The sequence below is a fragment of the Rhopalosiphum maidis genome, chromosome 1 (assembly GCF_003676215.2).
Source record: "Rhopalosiphum maidis isolate BTI-1 chromosome 1, ASM367621v3, whole genome shotgun sequence".
NCBI lineage: Eukaryota > Metazoa > Arthropoda > Insecta > Hemiptera > Aphididae > Rhopalosiphum > Rhopalosiphum maidis.
The window spans coordinates 49,159,723-49,178,648 of NC_040877.1; the positions used below are offsets into that span (position 1 = coordinate 49,159,723).

Sequence of the window (18,926 nt, forward strand, 5' to 3'; positions counted from 1 at the left end):
TAGTGTAACGATAATAATACCATAACGTATATATTCGAACAACCATGTTGTGTAATGTATGTGTTAACTCTACCCGGTGGTAGTTGCCCGTAGATGATTGCTGGCGGGAGGTTTATGGCACGCGACTACCGCTGCGGTTCGATACCCCGCACCGGCCCCCGCCTCATCACCACGTCGGACTCTACATGCTATCGCCGTCACTGCCGCGTTCGCTTCGAACCGAGGTGCCTCTTCAACCATTTATTAAACCCGTCACGCCCGTTCCGGATAAGCCCTAGAGACCCGTAACCCTCTCTCCCCTCTGCGCCCGTTTCTCCAGTCACCGGAAGTTGGACCGCAGTAGGCTTAATGCCCGTAGGATCAAAAAAAAAAAAATATATATATATATATAAAGAGAAGAGAGAGAAAGAAAAATAAATGTGTGAGCCCGTATATATATATATATATATATATCATATATAATATATGTGTGAGAAAAGGAGAATAATAAAAATATAAAAAACATAAAATGACTAGATAGATAATAATAAAGCTTCTCTGTTCACGTAGATAATTTTTTCTTCTATTTTTAGTAGATTATTGCCTATGTCATATACTTGAATTCATAAAATATTTGCAACTCGCAAAAGAAATTCTTCACCTCACAATGCCAAACTATACCGTATATAGATATTATCACTGATAGAGAAATGAACGAAATTAAATTTGACCTTTATATGATATACGTATTGTAATTATATAAGATATTAAACAACGATACATATATACATATTATATACATATGAGATGTAGTGGTGCCAGTGACGTAAGCGGAGGATCGTACTAAAAAATATTTACAGTACTAAAATAATTTTTGATAAATATTCTATGATACATTGAATTTCACAAAAGACAATATATTATATAGCTTATATATTATAATATATTATATTATAATGTTATTATTCGTTAAAACTTTTAAAGTAATAACTACGGATGTGAAAAAAAAATATTTAAATAAACACATGGACATTTTTAAAATATTTTTACTTCTTATAATATACATTTTTTGCTGGTTGAATATAATTTATTAATACATACTTTATTGTACTATTGAACAAAATGTATATTATTATATGTTATCGAGGCCCAAGGGTGTCTCCGCACTGGGTAATTTTTAGAATTTATTTTTCGTCAAATCAAACCAACCTATGACACCGGGAGGTACAAATAACATACACTTATATTATTATTATCTAGTGCGTAGTATCCATTACTACTATTTGGATACTGTTTAGATTCTTTTTTTTTTTTTTACACCAATACGATACCTATACAGAATATTATAAATATATGTCATTATCGTTTACGACCGGTTATGGGATCCGTTACGCGTTGTGCCCGATGGGTGCGTGTCGGGCTGGTTGTACGCCGTGGTCATAGGCGGATGAGGTAGTGGAGGAGGATAAGGCGGAGGTGTTAGAAGGAGATATTATGATGGTACGCTGCAGTGGTAGGAAGAGTTTTACAGAGGAATAAGAAGATAAAGAAGACGAAGAAGAAGAAGAAGAAGAAGAAGAAGTTATAGTCGTTGTCCGACACCTGTGACCGGGCCTCTGCCGCCATCGGTTCTATATACCCATATAGTGTAATTACAGTGCACGCCATAAAATCCCCGGAACGCGCCGCACAGCGCTTTGCGGTGCGGTGTGGTGTGGTGATGGCAGTGGCGGCCGACCGGCATCGGCAGCGGCGGTGGTCGTTCGTAAGCTTTGTGCCGAGGCGCGTGTACTCATTACACACGCCGCCGGGGCCCCCGCGCATCCGTTGTCGGTGGAAAACGCTGACACGGTCTGTCGCGCACAGCGTATCTGATTTACAACGAAACGGTCTGTATATATTATATACAGATATAATATATATATATATATATATATATATATATGTATACGGTTTTAATTGTTTTCTGTTATTTTTTTTAGGGGAAAAAAACAAATCTCTATATATACATAATATAATACGAGTAGGTAAACGTTCATTCCCTTTAATCTTATTCAGCTGTCAAAATATTGTCAATCCGTGCATTTTCCAAAATAACTGTTTACACGTGCATGTATATGATGTACTACGATTCTATTTCGATAGGTATCTACCCTGATGTAATAATAATACTACCTAGATTATATATTTTAAGAACAAATAATTTACAATTTTATGACATTCCTGTATATTTATTTTATTTTATTTCATATACGCATATGAATACTGGGATCCATTGAGAAGTCTCGTGTGGGAGTCTAGGAGTTCCAAATTACATTCCATAATGTATATAATATACATATCTATTTGATAGGTACATCATTAAATATTAGAACTATGTAAAAAGTGTTAAAAGAGTTACCTATATTTTGAAATTTTTGTTTAATACATATTTTGTACTTTATTGAGCAGTACATGGAGAATTTAATTTTAGTATATACTTATTGTAACTTCGAGATACAGCATTATCAAATACATCACCCTCAGCCTGTTATACTAAAAAGATTACTGATTAGTGATTTTACCAATGCAAGATACATTTGAAATTATTCAGTAGGTTTACTGAACCTCTTAATTATATAAATCATTTTTCTCGACTCTTTTATATTAATCGATTGATTACATTTCTCATCTCCTCTACAGTTGATTTAAATTCCTAAATATTTGAAATTATATTCTATTGTTTTAGACTCGTGTAGGCAATTATTTAATAATTTTAATAGCTGGTATTCAAATTGCATAATATCTAAATGTTATAAAATACAAAAATATGTTATACAGTATATTTTGATTTAAGAGGTATCTACGCATAATGATTAATCTAAAAATCTAGAGTTTAATATAATACGAATATTATAAGTTATGAGTAAATACCAAAAAAAAAGTAAAATTAATTTAAAAATTTCAATTATTAAGTATTTAATTCAAGTGGCAGTTTAAGCTCAATATTTCAAAGAATATAATTGTTAATAACTATTTTTAATTACTTATTAGCAGTATACTATATTAGTAACTATTATATCATTTATGAATTGATTTTTTTTTTAAGTATTTTTGTAGACATATTTAAATGCTTTGTGTATAATATCTCTCAAATAATTTAGCATTTAAATTAAAAATTTTTTTTTTCTATTTTCAGAATTTATATATAATAGAATAAAACTAAATTGAATACATTAATTATAGTGCTCTATAATAAAACTTCAACCTTTTAAAAAACTTATAAATATACGCCACTAATCGTTCTACATGTTCATTGTTCTACAATCATAGGTAGGTAACAAGTGTATAATGTATTAAATTTGGTTTTAAACGGTTACTCACATAACATGCTTTTTTTCTAGTATTGATTACATTTTTTTAATAGCCTCATTTCAAAATTGTTAGGATTTTTGGAGTACCAAAAAATTAGTATATTTCATACGTTAATACCACTTATACATTTAAACTTGCTTTTAATTTAACTTACTGTGTAAAAAGTTTATCTCTCGATTTTCTTACAAATTGTTTAAATATTTGTTTATTAATTTATTACAAACAAAATATGAAATCATTATCTATAAAATTAGTTTTTATATGTATTTCTATATTATATTAAAACCATAAAATATATTTATTTGCATATAATAGTCCTTTTAAACACTCGTCGAAAAGTCTTAACGTTTTTGGAAATAGTTTCTAATTATATTTGAAATTATTACAGACCGACAAAAAATTTAAAAAATGTTGATCATTATCGTTATAATTTTTGATTTGCTGAATATTTTTCTGAGAATTTTATTGCTGTATAAAAATTGAATTTTAAAGAATATAGTATTTCCAATTTCAAAGTACAGATGAGTGAATGGAGTGGCTGAACAAAATCGACATGGCAATGCCACGTAAAATATTGCTATATAACTCTGCTGATCAAACTTTAATACTTATAAGTTTTAAGCAACAATTGATAACTATTAACTATATTTGTTTAGAATTTGATTTATATTTATATTGAAATTCTATATTTGATAGGAGGTGAGGATTTGATAAAGTTGATAAAATAATCTTTCCCGAAACATTGTGTGACACACGATTTTTGTCAAATTTCTTATATTACACTGCGGCTATAACCAAAAACATCTTAGTAAATTAATTTACTATAGTATATATTTTAATACCTACTATGTTTTTGTAGGCTGTATTCAATTTAAACTATTTCAATTTTTTATAATATGTCAAATAATTATTATGCTTACGCTTTGAACTGAAATAAAATGTTGACGACTGTTTGTTGCTCATTAGTCATTATTAACACGCGAACTATCGAAGATATTTTGTACCAATAACTATTGCATATAGCATAATAATATGCGTATAATATGATATATACGCACATATACGGCATTAGACATACGCTGCATTGAAAAATTGGAAAATTATAAAAGAGTATCCATTGTATTTTACATGGACTATATTTATATATATTGAACGTGAATAATTATAAACGCAGCATTGCATTATTATTTATTACATAATATTATAGTCGACTTGCATTCGGATATGCGCTTTTATAAAACATATACGTATCATTTTCAAAAATCTTAGTTCACAGTTTCACAATGGTGTAGAACGTATATAAAATATAAATCCCTCCGATACATATATATATATATATATATACATATATATTTTTTTTTGTCATATTTCGCGCAGGCATATCGTATGGAATGGCCAAGGGGTGTAGTGAAGGGGTAGGCAAAACGAGGGGATTTCTCGTATAATTTAATATCACCGCGAGGGTGGTGGGCGTGCCGTTGGCGCCCAAAGCGCGCGCGGGTCGTCGGTGGCGTCACGGCTATTACACCGTTCACGCGGCGGAAGAGTAGTTCGGCGCGGGCGGGTGCGTGCTGTGGTGGGACAGTCGTCGGTCTTGGTGGAGACGCGGTGGCGGGGTGAATCGTGTGTGGACGGACGGGACGGTGACGTGGGGGTTGAACCACGACAGGGGGAGAGAGGTGTCGACACTGCGGTCGGGTCACCCGTGCCGCCGCCGGCGGCGTCGAGTTCTCGCTTCTCTCATTACCGTCGGGAACCGCCGCGGCACCGCCAGGCCACAGCAGTAGTCACACGTCAGATGCGCTTGCGACATCATGTGACGTCGTCCCACTTCGTTATTATAAAGCGCGCGCGTGTTTATGATGACAGGAAAATGTGAACCGGACTCTTTGCCCGTCGTCATACCAGTCGCGTCCGAGACGTCTTCCGCAGGAATCCACGACAACAACAATAACGCGTCTTCTACGGCCACAACGTCGCCCGTCACGGCCACCGTGCATCCCTTTAGCAAGAGGGAACCCATCGTCACCAGCTCATCGTTGATATTTTCACAGTCGTCTAATCAAAAGGATGGTAAAAGGGTAATATATTTTTATTTTTTTCATACATATTATATATCATTATAATTGTTTAATCTATGTATTGAAACCTATTTATTTATATTTCTTAATAATAATTAACGATTATTATATACGTAGTTTTAAGGCTTAAATACAGTTTATAAAGAAGCCTATTTAGAGTAATCCAATATCTACTACGTAGTCTTTAATACTATAAATTCATAAACATATTATATAAATAGGTATTATAGATTTTAATATTTAATAGTCATGTAGTTTTACCAATTAAATGTAATAAAAACGATCTCACAATGCAGTATGCACATATTGCACATAAGTATATCATACAGAGAAATACAAATTATTTATTTTTGGGCATATAATTATAATATATATAATAATAATATTTTTGAATTACACTCATTCAATGGTTATAATAAAGGTATCTAACGTATTAAAATTACAATTGTGTTTTGGTCGAAGAAAAATACGTAAATAGGGACAAAAATTAATAATTATATAGCAAATACCTGATGTATATATCTACAAGCTATACCTAATTATAATTCATGATATATTACAAACTATTTTGGTAATGTGCATTGATAGGTTTATTGATTATAATTTATAAATGTAATATAAGAAATTTATTACTCAACAACTTTATTTATATTGAAAAATAACATAGGTAATAAGATTTACCTAAATATTTATCGAGTTAAGTATTAATAATTTAGGTAAATAAAACAAATTTTTAACTCTCCGGGGTATAATATTATATATTATATTGTATATGTGTCGTTTTACAGTATACGTGTATAGTGTAGGTATACGATTTACGGATACACGCATTACACGTGCAAGACTTATCAATTTATCATGTACTGCTGTATAACTACACTTATTATACTGATGTTTATATCGAAAACGCGTGGATGGGTTTTCGGGTATACAATATATATTATTAAATATTTAAATCTACTGTTTAGATATAGATTTAATAGACAAAAATATAATATTAAAGTTTAAATTTAATAATATTTTAAAAATATTACCATTGTTTCATTAACTGTTAAATTAAAAAATATATTTTGAATTATGGTAGCTGTATGCAGTAAGATTTGAAAATATATTCTTTATTAAATATACAAAAGGTTTAATAGGTATAATATATGTTATATTATTGATTATAGATACTATTTATAACCAATGGTTATATACGTATGTATTAATGTTTCTCCAAGCATGTTCAACCGCCCCCCCCCCATATTAAATATTATTATGTAGTTATACAATTTTAGAATTTTATAAAACTTATAGGTACTTATAGATAACTACCTAAGTACAATAGTAATACCGTATTATATTATATAATTATACTTAGATTTTGTATGCCATTTAAGGAATGTCTTACGGCGATATAATAAGCTTCCTTTTTCAAATCAGAACCGTCATGCATGCATCAACATGTTTACTGTAAATTTTTAAGCGGGTTATGTTTTTATTAATTTTGTTGTGCATAGATCGAAGTTCGGACGAGTATAGTTTTTGAGTTATCATACACTATTTGTATAATACGGATAATAGGTTTAAACAATATGATATCTATAATATAATGATGATCTGAAAATTAGGTAGGTTATTATTATTATACTAACATTTTATAATTTGTACAATTAGTTTAAATATATGATTAATACTAGACAAAAATACAAAATATTACATCTTTTTTATATTTCATGTAACCATTGTAACCATTATTGATGTAAAGTACATACGTATATATTTTCCTGAATAGTATACAGTTCAATTACTTAGGAAAAATTAGTTTGAATTTTGACGAGTCAGTCAAAACTTTATTGACTTGAAAAACGGAAAAAAACGGAAACGAATTAAGAAACAATTAAAAAAATAATTTAAAATAACTTCTATGTTACTATTGCTATACATAAATTAAGATCAGTAAACATGATTTTTTTGGGGGGAGGGGGAGAATTATTTGAGAGGGCTAAGACTTTGTACCTAATTTTCAACTACGATTATTATAAGTTACATGATACTAAAATGATAATATTTTACTTCTAACTTTCTAATAAGTGGATAATTTAAAAACGAATTATCGGCTATTTTATTAAAAAGTTAAGTTTTATATTTATAATAAATAATAATCGACTTGTAATATAAATTTTAATTTAGTACAATTTTATCAGAATTCATAAATGAAAAATGTAAAAAGTAAAAAAAGAAATCTCCTTTTTTCTTTCCTCCGAAATTATCAGCCTTCAAGAGTCAAGACCATACTAACAAACATAATATGCAAGGTTATATTTCTTTATCTATTTCTAGGACTCGCCAATCTATGTTTGGGGTAACCCATCTTCGTGTATTTTGTTACCTGATCTTCTTACCTTAGCATGGACACATTGGACACCCATGCATCAGTTCTTTATCTTTTACTCTACCACGTTATATTATGCGTTTAAGCGAGTCTTTTTTTCGTTACGCGTGGCCCACCCAAAAGAGCTGCTTTTTCTTATATCATCTAGATTCTAGGTACTAACTACAAACCATGTGTCATGTTTTGAAAAAGACCACTCTCGATGTTTGAAATTAATTATGTTAAACACGTTCAATATTTTTACTTAGTATGAAATAAATTCTTTGTATGTGAACTTTAATAATGAAAACACGTTAGGTATAAGCATTTATGAAACAAATTAAATGTAAATATTTTAACACTATAAGATAAGTATAAAGACTAAATTGTCTAGATTAGAATGTTTATACAAAAAATAATTATATTCATTATATTATATTGTATTATTATTTCATATCTTCTTTCGTTCAGGAATAAGTTAATAGTAGAATAAGTAGGTATAGACTATATTTATTAAAAATTTACCATAGAATATTCCAAATAATTTGTAACTTAGCTGGTATAGGAGCAAAAATAATATATTCCTGTTTTAAGCATATAACATCATAAATCCATTGAATCAAGAAATAATTATTTATTGTAATTCAAGTTTTTGCCGACTTGAATACTTGGCCAAACCTTCAATTACACCGACTGGCAACGGATAAAAACAGTGGCACACTGAATAACAAATTTAATATTCCTATGTACTCGTACCTATTATTATTTAAAAAAAAAAGGTATCGTTTTTGTTACGTTGTAGGTATATTGAACGTATTGTAGTAGAACCGATATAGACTGAACAAGATTTTGAAGTCGTATCCGATTAACAAGATTTTTCGACTTTTATCGAAAAAAACATTCACCTGTAACGTTAAATTTAATCTTCTTTATCCCGCAACAACGAACTTTCCGAGTAGAGAAAAAAAACATTTTCTCCGACGATCTTAACGATTAGCGGCAACGGTCGGTCATACGAAATAAAACCGATTATTAAAATGTCCACAACCATCTTATATAATATAAGGAATAGAGGGGAGCAATATAAGAATGAGCCGACTTTAGAGCGCAATCGGGCCGACGAGTCTCTGCCACTCCATCCCTCTTCCCGCCGACACCACCGGTGGTCCGGGTGTCGTCGTTGTCGGCGGCGGCGAGGAAACACAGTTGGACGGCGTGCCGAGCGGACGGGGCGGTCCGGTGCGGCGGCGGCGGTTATAATAATAAAACCGATCCCGGCGGCTAGCCGGTCGAGTTAACGTGCGCGCGCGCGCCACCGCCTTTTATGTGTGCCTACGCGTGTGAACATTTTCGTTCCCCCCCTCCCCGTCCGTTGGTGCGCGCCCGCTCGCGCCGCCGCCGCCGCCGCGCGCGTGTGTATGTGATATCTGGTCGTCCGTGCTGCCGGTAATAATAATTGCAGCAGCGATATCAGCAGGCCGAAGGGTTTATATAACGAACGTGCGTGTGCGGCGCGCCCGTGTGTGTGCGTGTAAACGTGTCGGTAGATGGACGCTGCGGTGGCGGGAAACGGTGGCGCGCGGGTGTTGGTTGGCGCACGGGCGCGTGCGCGTGTGTATGTGTGTGTACGCCGAGCGGTGGCGGCGTTGTTTGTTGTTGTCTGCGTGTCTACCGGACCTTCTATACTAAATCGGGACTCGGAGCGTGCTGGCCGGCGGTGGGGTTGCGGGTCGGGCACTACTACACACAACACTCGCGTCCGTCCATCCGCGCGCCGCCAGCCAGTGTCGGGTGCCGCCACCGCCGCCGACTCCCGCCTCCGCCCTCCACAAGGACGCGCTCGTCCGTGACCATCTAGACAAACATTGGTTGCTAAACGTGCCGCTCGGTTTCATGTTATGTACGTGATATATATATATATATATATATATATATATATATATGTGTGTGTGTGTATATGTATAGGTACATATTATACGCGTAATAATATTATAATAATGATATAATACCCACTACCACTGTGCCACCGTTTTTTATTTTCTACGCTCGTATATCAATAATAATATGATTTATTCACGTATACGGAGCCACGGGGTGTGTAACGCGTATGCAGTTCGGATAAGAGGTCTGCTTTAAATTATGATTTAGGGGCGGGGGCCAAGCCTAACTGCATTTTTAATAAAAAAAAAAACATCATAGCCCTAGTTATCAAATATAAAAAAAAATGTATTTCCTACCTCGAAAATCAAGTTCAAATTTTTAGAGTAGAACTCATCATATTTTATTTCTAACGAAGATACGGGTGTAATTTTTTCTTGAAATAATTTGAGCTGAAAATAGTTAAAAATATATATTCATGCTATCGTGAAAAGGGTGTAGGGAAAAGCTTCTACAATTTTGTAGTCTGATTTAAGATTCTATATACTGCATACGTCATGGTCTCTGTGAATATAACTTATGGTTCCGCCTAATGCCTATGGATTTACTTTACTTATAACACATATCTTATAGTACCTAATGTATCTAGATACATATTATACATTGCATATTATACAATATCAATATCTAATAATTATTTTATTTTATTGTTTAACTAGTTCAAAACATACAACACTTTAACATTGCAACGATTTTTTTTAACTGTTTTGTGCACGTCGTTTTGTTTAAGATACAGAAAATGTAATATTATATATTGTATTTAGTATACCTACCTCGAGAAATTGTTGATACCGCGTATTACGTATAATGTACATAAATATTATATATTTACAGAGTTCTAGAGTTAGCTGATAGATAATATTATGTTTTTAACAAGTGCAAATAGTCATCAACACTCTTACCACGCTTACTCCATAAATTTATTGAAATTTTAAACTCAAAATTATAAATCAGCGAATGCAGTTAATCCACTGTGTAAGTGCAGTATGAATTTGGCTAAACAGTAAACCATAATTACAACAATAATATGATGTGTTTTCAATGATAATGTAATGTGTCTTTTGTTAATACCCTTTTATGTGTTTTAACAAAATCCTGATCGTGGGTCTAAATTGACACAATATCAATGTTTTATTTAAAAAATACAATTGACATTTTGATTACCTTAAATTTGATATGATATTTTCGTATAAAATGTAACGACTTTTTGTATGAAAGTATATAGCTGATAATAATCACTTATTTTAAATATTAGAATATTGTGTTGATTAAAATATAAAAGAATTGTAGTGTATAGAAGGCATTTTATTACCCGCATTAATAAATTATTATATAGGATATAGACGATATAGTAATGTATCTTGTAACGAGAGTACAGTATAATAAATAATAATATACAAGAATTAGGGTGTTTCGATTTTGTTAGTGATAAAGATGTGGTAATGTGGGTTCTGATACAATAATCTCCTCTATAATGATATAGAATGGTGACTATACTTTAGGTTACGTTATGTGGGTGAATTATTATTTTAATGTTAATTTTTATTAACAGTGTTTGATAGTTAAAATCCTATTACACACTAACCACATTATTTATATATGGGCGCTTGGATTGGGTGTATGTTGATAAATTTCAGACCTTGGCAGTCAGCTACACATATTTTCCAAGTCTGGTAGGATACAGGTCACACTCCGGTCGAAAAAACTCGGAACGAGTATAAAAAAAAAAACGCTGGTGAAATGAACTTTAAAACATCGCGTAAGCTTCACGCATCAGTGAGTGCGTCGACTATCATCATAATATTATATAGCCGTGTGTAGGTAAACCTATATAATATATATATAAACCTCTTATAGGAGGTGGGCGTGCGCAATCCATCTCGATTTTGTATATTGTATATACATCATAGCCGTTTCCTCTTAGTATGTATACGCTATAATATGATGACAGATGACAGTAAAAAAATACTTAGTATACTTACTAATGACCAGTGGCGTAATTTGGAGTAATTTTTTTCCAGAATGGAGGAGAGAAGAAAAATAATATAACAAATATTTTTAAAACTATATCCAAAATTATTAGTAAAGAGGTAATATTCTTCTTACCCTCAAATAATTTACTAAGAAATTATAAATTCATATATATGTATTCAGTATACACGTAAATATATTAAATATATTAGTCTTTGAACTGTTATAGTATTCTAAAATTATTGAAAATGTATATATAAAGTTAATATACTATCCATGTAAAAATGAACATATAACATAAAACAAGAGAGAGGGGAGAAAGAATAATGATTTTTCCTCGCTACAAAATATATCTGCAAAGAGTAACATGCAACTATATCATTCAAAAATACACCATATAACCCCTCACCCTTATGATAACCCTTATCACTTTTTTTTATTACTATATTCGTACACAGCCACATCGGGGATTGTGTAAAAGGGCACATGCATATTGTGTATTAAGCTTTTGCAATGAACCTCAAAGCAGCGACCTAGTCACGCACGATTTGCAGACCACTGGATGGTCGTACAGTAACGGAGGTCTGCTCGTTAGTCGTTAGTAAAGGCAGCAACTGCGGCTGCGGCAGCTTGTTAAGAACCCGTGGTGGTGCTACTATTAAAGAAGCCACCGTCTATCTTTCCTGTTCCCGCCCGCGCGCATTTCACGTTCTGCATATCGTTTTCACGCGTCCAACATCGTAAAGGAACTATAAAACTACAAGACTACATACTACACTTTTTTTACACATTTTGTGTTTGTGTGTGTGTATGTATGTGGGGGGGGGTGAAAAAACCACCCTATAATATGCCCACTCAAACCTTTAAACAGTAAAATACCGTTTTTGCAATAACACTTTTTTTTGTGGGGAGGGAAAGGCGAAACAATATATACCAAATGCTCAGTTTCGAAAAAATAAATTATTCGATTTTTATGCTAAAATGTTGGTTATGAAATATATTATATAAGTTTTATTTTATTTATGTACCTACTATGAGGCTTTGCCCCCGGCTCACTTCGCTCGCCAACCCCACTGAGATCTCGAGGGTCGTCCCCCTTTGTATATTAAAATGTAATATCTATAATTAATAATTTTGAAATAATAAAATATACATAATATCTCTATAAGAGCTCTCTAGTTTCTATTATAATAAATGTATTATCCATACTAAGATTTTCAATTAAATTTTTATCTTTTCCAATATCGTTGCTTTACGTTTTTCATAGTACTTTTAAACGTATTTTTTTTTGTCGGATAACTTAAATCTTTCTACATTTAATGTTAGGTTTAAAGAATTATTATTTTTATTCATTTTTACACTTCATAATAGATATGTGGATGATACACTAACTTTTCATATAATATAGAGAACGTTGTGTATAATAATATGAATAATAATAATACACCTCATGAGTTCACCTATAAACTGGATTACTGATTGCATTGGATAAGAATAATACCACGAATCGCGATAATATTATGATCCATTGATCTCTATTTTTACCCAAAATTGTTTTTTACGTATTTCTTGTATTATAGTTATACTTAAAAGTTTGAAAATTTAGAAGTTAACTGTAAAACATTTTGTCATATATTTTCCGATTGCTCACCACCCCCATTCCTAGAAACGCTGCAGCTTTTTTAATATATATATACATATATCATAATAATATACATGCTATACGGTTTCGATTGCGGTCCGTACGCGGTATATGATGTACAGCAATAATAATAACAATAATAGTAATAATAATACGAGAGTCGTGCGCCCGCCCGCTTTCGACGTGTGTACGGTTACAGTCGCGGTGTGTGTGTGTGTGCGTGTTATGTACAGCGAGTGTGAGTGGGTAGTGTTTGAACGTGTCGGCGCGCGGCGGCGGTGGACCTAAAGCGGCACGACGACGTCAAGTCACGGACACGGGATAAACCCCCCCCGGCGGCGCACGGATCCGTTCCTCCTCACCACCACGCGCCGCCGTCAACGCTACCGCCGTCGACGCCAACGCACGTCGCCGCCGCACACACAGCTACAATATTATACACACACACTACGCACACGCGCGCTTCGCCGCCGCCGTCGTCGTCGTCGTCTGTCAGAGTCGGCCACACTCGACGCGCGCGCGCGCGCGTGTGTGTGTGTGTGTGTGTGTGTGTGTGTGCGCGCGTGCATAAATCATGGCTCGCAGTCTCCCCGACTCATACACTCACACTGTGTCTCTCTCCTCTTTCTCTCGCCGTCCCTCTGTCGCTCTATGACTCTCTGTATCTGTTTTCTCTCTCTCTCTCTCTCTCTCTCTCCGTGTCTCTATCGTCGTCCCCTTAGGCACGTCGCCGCGTGCACGCTCGCCGAGTCTCTCTCTATATATATATATATATATATTACCATATAATATACACACATCACTCTATATACGACTCTTCTACTCGTCACCGATTCCATAATGTGCGTGCACGTTTATATTGTACAGTGTGATTCGCCGAGCACGGCGCTCTCCCGTTTCCTTTAATAGCTAGGTAACACGTCTATTCGAAATCGGAATTTTCGTCTATAATACAGAGATGTACTCGAGGACCGCATTTTCATTATTTTTTTAATTGGTTTTTTATTCCGTTCAATGGGGCGCATTCTGTGACTATAAAATAACTTCTTTTTTTCGAATAAGTGTTATCCTTTTTTACTAGGTAGGTAATATAGGTATATTATGTATGAATTATTTAGACACTGTGTTTTTGAAAACGTTGATGTGTGTCAAAATAAAGATTAAATAACTCAAAAATTGCTTATTCAATTTCGTTTTAAAGATACATCGAAATATTCGAAAAAATCATCTTGTTGACATTTGATTAGGGAAAAAAGAATTTGGAAAAAATAAATCGGTATGTTTTTAAAATTTAAGTTTTGGGAAGTATGGCTCTTATGCATATTTTAATAGAACACGAAAAATTGTATTATTAAAAAAATTGGAGATAAATATGCTTGGCGAATCACCCTGTGTACACACACACACGCGTGTTTGGATCAACTTAATATATACTGTGGAATGACGACGACTAAAGTTCCGTATGTTTATTATAATATGTATACACGCAACACGCGTACGTCATCACAGCTGCTCTGCGATATGTTTTGAACTCTTCCTGACTAAATCGAAATATGATAAAATATTAATATTTTAATAACAGTATTCGTACAATATATTGAAACTCATCAGTTTTCATAAATCTGAAATGTTTTCGAACAAATGATTTTTTACATATTATATATATATGCAACAATAATCATAATTGCTACAAATAAGAATTAATATAAGAGACATGATACACGGTATGGATTATATTTTTAAGTAATCACACTATCTTTAGTCTGTACATTTTCATATAATTTTGTTTAAATTGTCTATGCTAAGTCCTTTAAAATAATTCCTATAGCACTCTTCAATAATATTAACAGAATGTTGTTAAAGATAACAAAGTTACAAATATTTTGAATTTAAACAATTGCTAGAAACAAAACGAAAGAAGTGTATTTTATAGTGTGACTGGTGTAGGTAATATATATTTATATAGTCTGGCCGCTCTGGCCTGTAGGATATTTTGGGCCTAGATCAACACACTATGTGGTTGCTGTAAGACAGACTGAGTATAATAGGTACTTAATATATCTTTTTGGTTAAGGGGTGGAACCTTGCATGGTCGGATGTGTCTAAATTAACAATATTTGTATACTACTATAATATAAGTTAATTTTTTTAAAGAATTATTATAATTAATTTTTATTGATGTAGGGTGTTTATTTTCTAATGATAATGATAATAATATAATAAATCTGATGTATAGTTAGCTAACGAATCAATATTAGGTAATAGGTATTGCATTGGATATGAAGCTTAATGATACAGTGCAGATATAAATTAAACTAATTATTATTTGAATTATTTGGATAGATAAATATTAACAAAGATAAATTTGTATAGGATTATAAACTTTAATACTTGATTTTTTATAATATTTAAATTAGATTGATTGTAAAATACTATATAGAAAACAAAATAGATTTTTTGCTAATGAATAATTATATAACTAACCTGTATTTTTTTGACTTAAATAAGTGAGTGTTCTTAAACAATGAACATTGATGTTAGTTGTAATAAAAAAACCTTAAATCTTACTTCTAAACTAGGTATCTATCTATTATTTTTTAACAGGCTTTATTATATAGACAATGTTAAAATTATAATTTTTGAATTGCAGAATCTTTATTGAAATAAAAAATGTGAATATCATTAAATTAGACAACATTTTAAATATAATACATTAATTTTATCATTTGAAAATTATAATATATTAAAATAATAATACAATAATTAACTATGATTTATTATAATTGTTTTAGGCTAACAAACCACTAATGGAGAAAAGAAGACGAGCAAGAATAAATCAATCGCTAGCGCTTTTGAAAACTCTTATTTTAGATTCTACTAGGACAGAGGTAAACTTATCTAAGTTTTTTAATTTTAGCTTTTAGTGATTTTACTTATTTGACATGATATGTAAATTTTTGCAGAATACTAAGCATTCAAAATTGGAAAAAGCTGACATATTAGAACTTACCGTACGCCATTTACAACGGCAAAAAGTTCTGAGCTCAGACGTCAGGGATAAATATCGGGCTGGCTTCCAAGAATGCGCTAGAGAGGTAAGATTATTATTTATTATAAACCCACTAAAAATAAAATCATTTGACTTACGCCATGTAGTATGTTAAATTGTATATTCACTTGATAATTATTAGGTTACTAGATTTTTGGAGTGCCCCGAACTGCATATGTGCAGTACTGGAACTGGAACACTTCTTTCTGCTGGTTCCACAGTTATAGAACCAGCTGTAAAACAACGCCTGTTAAGACACTTAGATACATGTTCATCAGAAATTGATTTAGATTTTAGCAACTCTACAGTTGTTATTCCTGATGTAAGTATATACATATAAATATACCAACATACGCATATCTTTATCGTTTTGTTATAATTTATAGTCAAAAAATAATTATATGTAAATATTTTATTCGTTAAGCTTTAAACATGAATACAGTGACGTTGAATTATTTTTAAACATGTCAATCTAACATAAATATTAAGTACCTATAATATGGTATACTTCTTAATAAGCAGGTATTCTATATACCTGCTTGTTATATCGGTTTATAGGTATGGCTTGTTAATTTGTGTAATTTAGGTATATTCAAAATAAAATATATTTTTAAAAATGAAAAAACGTTAATTTCAGATTAAATGGAATTTTTATAGAATTAATTCTGATAACTTTTTAGTTCACTTACGAAAAAATAATAATATTAATATTTCGTATACAATTTATATATTTTATTTTAATTTAACATTTTTATTTTATTTTAACTATTTCTCCAGTAGGAATTACTTAAATAGTAAATGAAAATACGTATAAAAAAAATCTTTAAGACAAAAATCAAAACCATAAACAATTTACGTTTAGCTGACTATTTGCAAGCTTACGTGTAATTCCGTGAGAGGGTGTGTTTCATAGAAGATTGCAGATACTAAAATGTTACTTATGTACCGCATGCTTTGAGTGTGCTCGTGTATCCAGTGTTGTACATAGAAATTTTCAATTGGTGATGAGAGTGGGGGATGGTTTTAAAAAAATATATACTTATATATATATTATAAAAACGTTTTTACGTTTTAATATAGTGATAAAAAGCCAAGCGGGGTTTAACTTCTCTTCTCCCCGCGTACCCACGCACTACGTGTATCATCTTTTGTCGGACGTCGAAGTAATGGAATGCTTATAGTCTTTACTATTTGTTTGAAATACAACTTATTTACGCTGAGAAGCACACCTACGTTTGCGCAGTTTGTTGGTCCCATACAATCTCGATAAAGAGATAAACTGAAATTTCGTTGTGTACAAAAACGCTCGTTTCGACCCATTTTTTACCACAGTTTCATCAGGTACATACGAATAAACAGGCTCGTAAAAAATAGATGTTTTTACGTAGGATGAGTATTGTATAACAACTTAAATCTACAAGTTGTGTAGGTATATTTAGTTATAACTTTTATAAAATTTTCCTATACTATATTAGGTTTATATTAAGTATAGTTTTTGTGTCATTTGAAAATACCAATAACAAATTTTATTAGGTATTTATAAAACTATATTACCTATCCTCAAACATTGGAAATATATTTTATAGTTAAAAGTATTGTAATATTTGATTGTTTCTATATAGAGATATCAACATCCTCCAATTGAATTACCAAGTAATATGATCAATCAATCATAGGTAGACTATAGGATCGACGTCACTGTAGATTATATAATCAATGCAAATATTATATATATATATATACACAAATAATTGTGTATACTAAATATTGAGTTTTAATTTTTTTTTTTTTTTAAGGACATTATCGGTGGAGACGAAGAATCAAATTGTAGCACGATCGAAAGTAAAAATGATCGTATAAAATCTGAACCTCCTAAGAAACGAGCTCGCAGTAAATCTGTGGGTATAGAAGATAAGGTGATAGATCGTGGTGGTCTGACAGCAAGTGTTGTTGTAGCGCCAACTAATGATCCTACACAACCCTTATCTGTTGTACAGGTTAGTGATTTTTTCTCGTAATTATAAATATTAGGCTTTTAATATTTTAAAATATGTTTTTTTGTATTAACTTACTTATATTAATTCTAGGTAATTCCTTCACAACTTCCTGATGGCCAAGTTGTATTCCTGTTACCAAGTCACTATGTGCATTGCCAACAAAACCAAGGGGCTGAACCAAGGCCTCCGGGTGATGAACCTATTGATTTTAGTGTAAAAAGAGAACATGAACATGACAGTATGTGGAGACCTTGGTAAATTCAAATTCTAGAATTAGCCAATTAGGTGTCTTCAAGATGTGTTTTTTTTTCAATCTTCTTAAATGAAATTTTCTTATTTATTTCCCCTGTCTGTGATACAACTTAAGTATTGGTTTTCTGTGGTGCACATTTTTTGAGCCTTTTATTAGAAATTTCATAATGTAATAATATTGTAAGAATGTTAAGATAATTTTTCCATTTTAGAAGGCTTAGTAAAATATGCTTTGATCAAACCTCAAAATTATTATAAAGAGGTTTTCACACAATTCGATCGATAATATTATAATTAGTATTATATA

At 32.0% G+C, this 18,926-nt stretch overlaps 1 protein-coding gene across 1 annotated transcript; it reads left to right on the forward strand.

Annotated features, from left to right (window-relative positions):
* Positions 1–4,989: 4,989 nt before the first annotated feature.
* Positions 4,990–18,926, forward strand: LOC113560980 (transcription factor HES-1-like). The gene is made up of 6 exons (XM_026967134.2): positions 4,990–5,414; positions 16,114–16,209; positions 16,285–16,416; positions 16,513–16,692; positions 18,167–18,367; positions 18,458–18,926. The coding sequence occupies exons 1-6, from the start codon at positions 5,193–5,195 to the stop codon at positions 18,623–18,625; spliced, it is 999 nt and encodes a 332-aa protein (XP_026822935.1). The 5' UTR covers positions 4,990–5,192; the 3' UTR covers positions 18,626–18,926.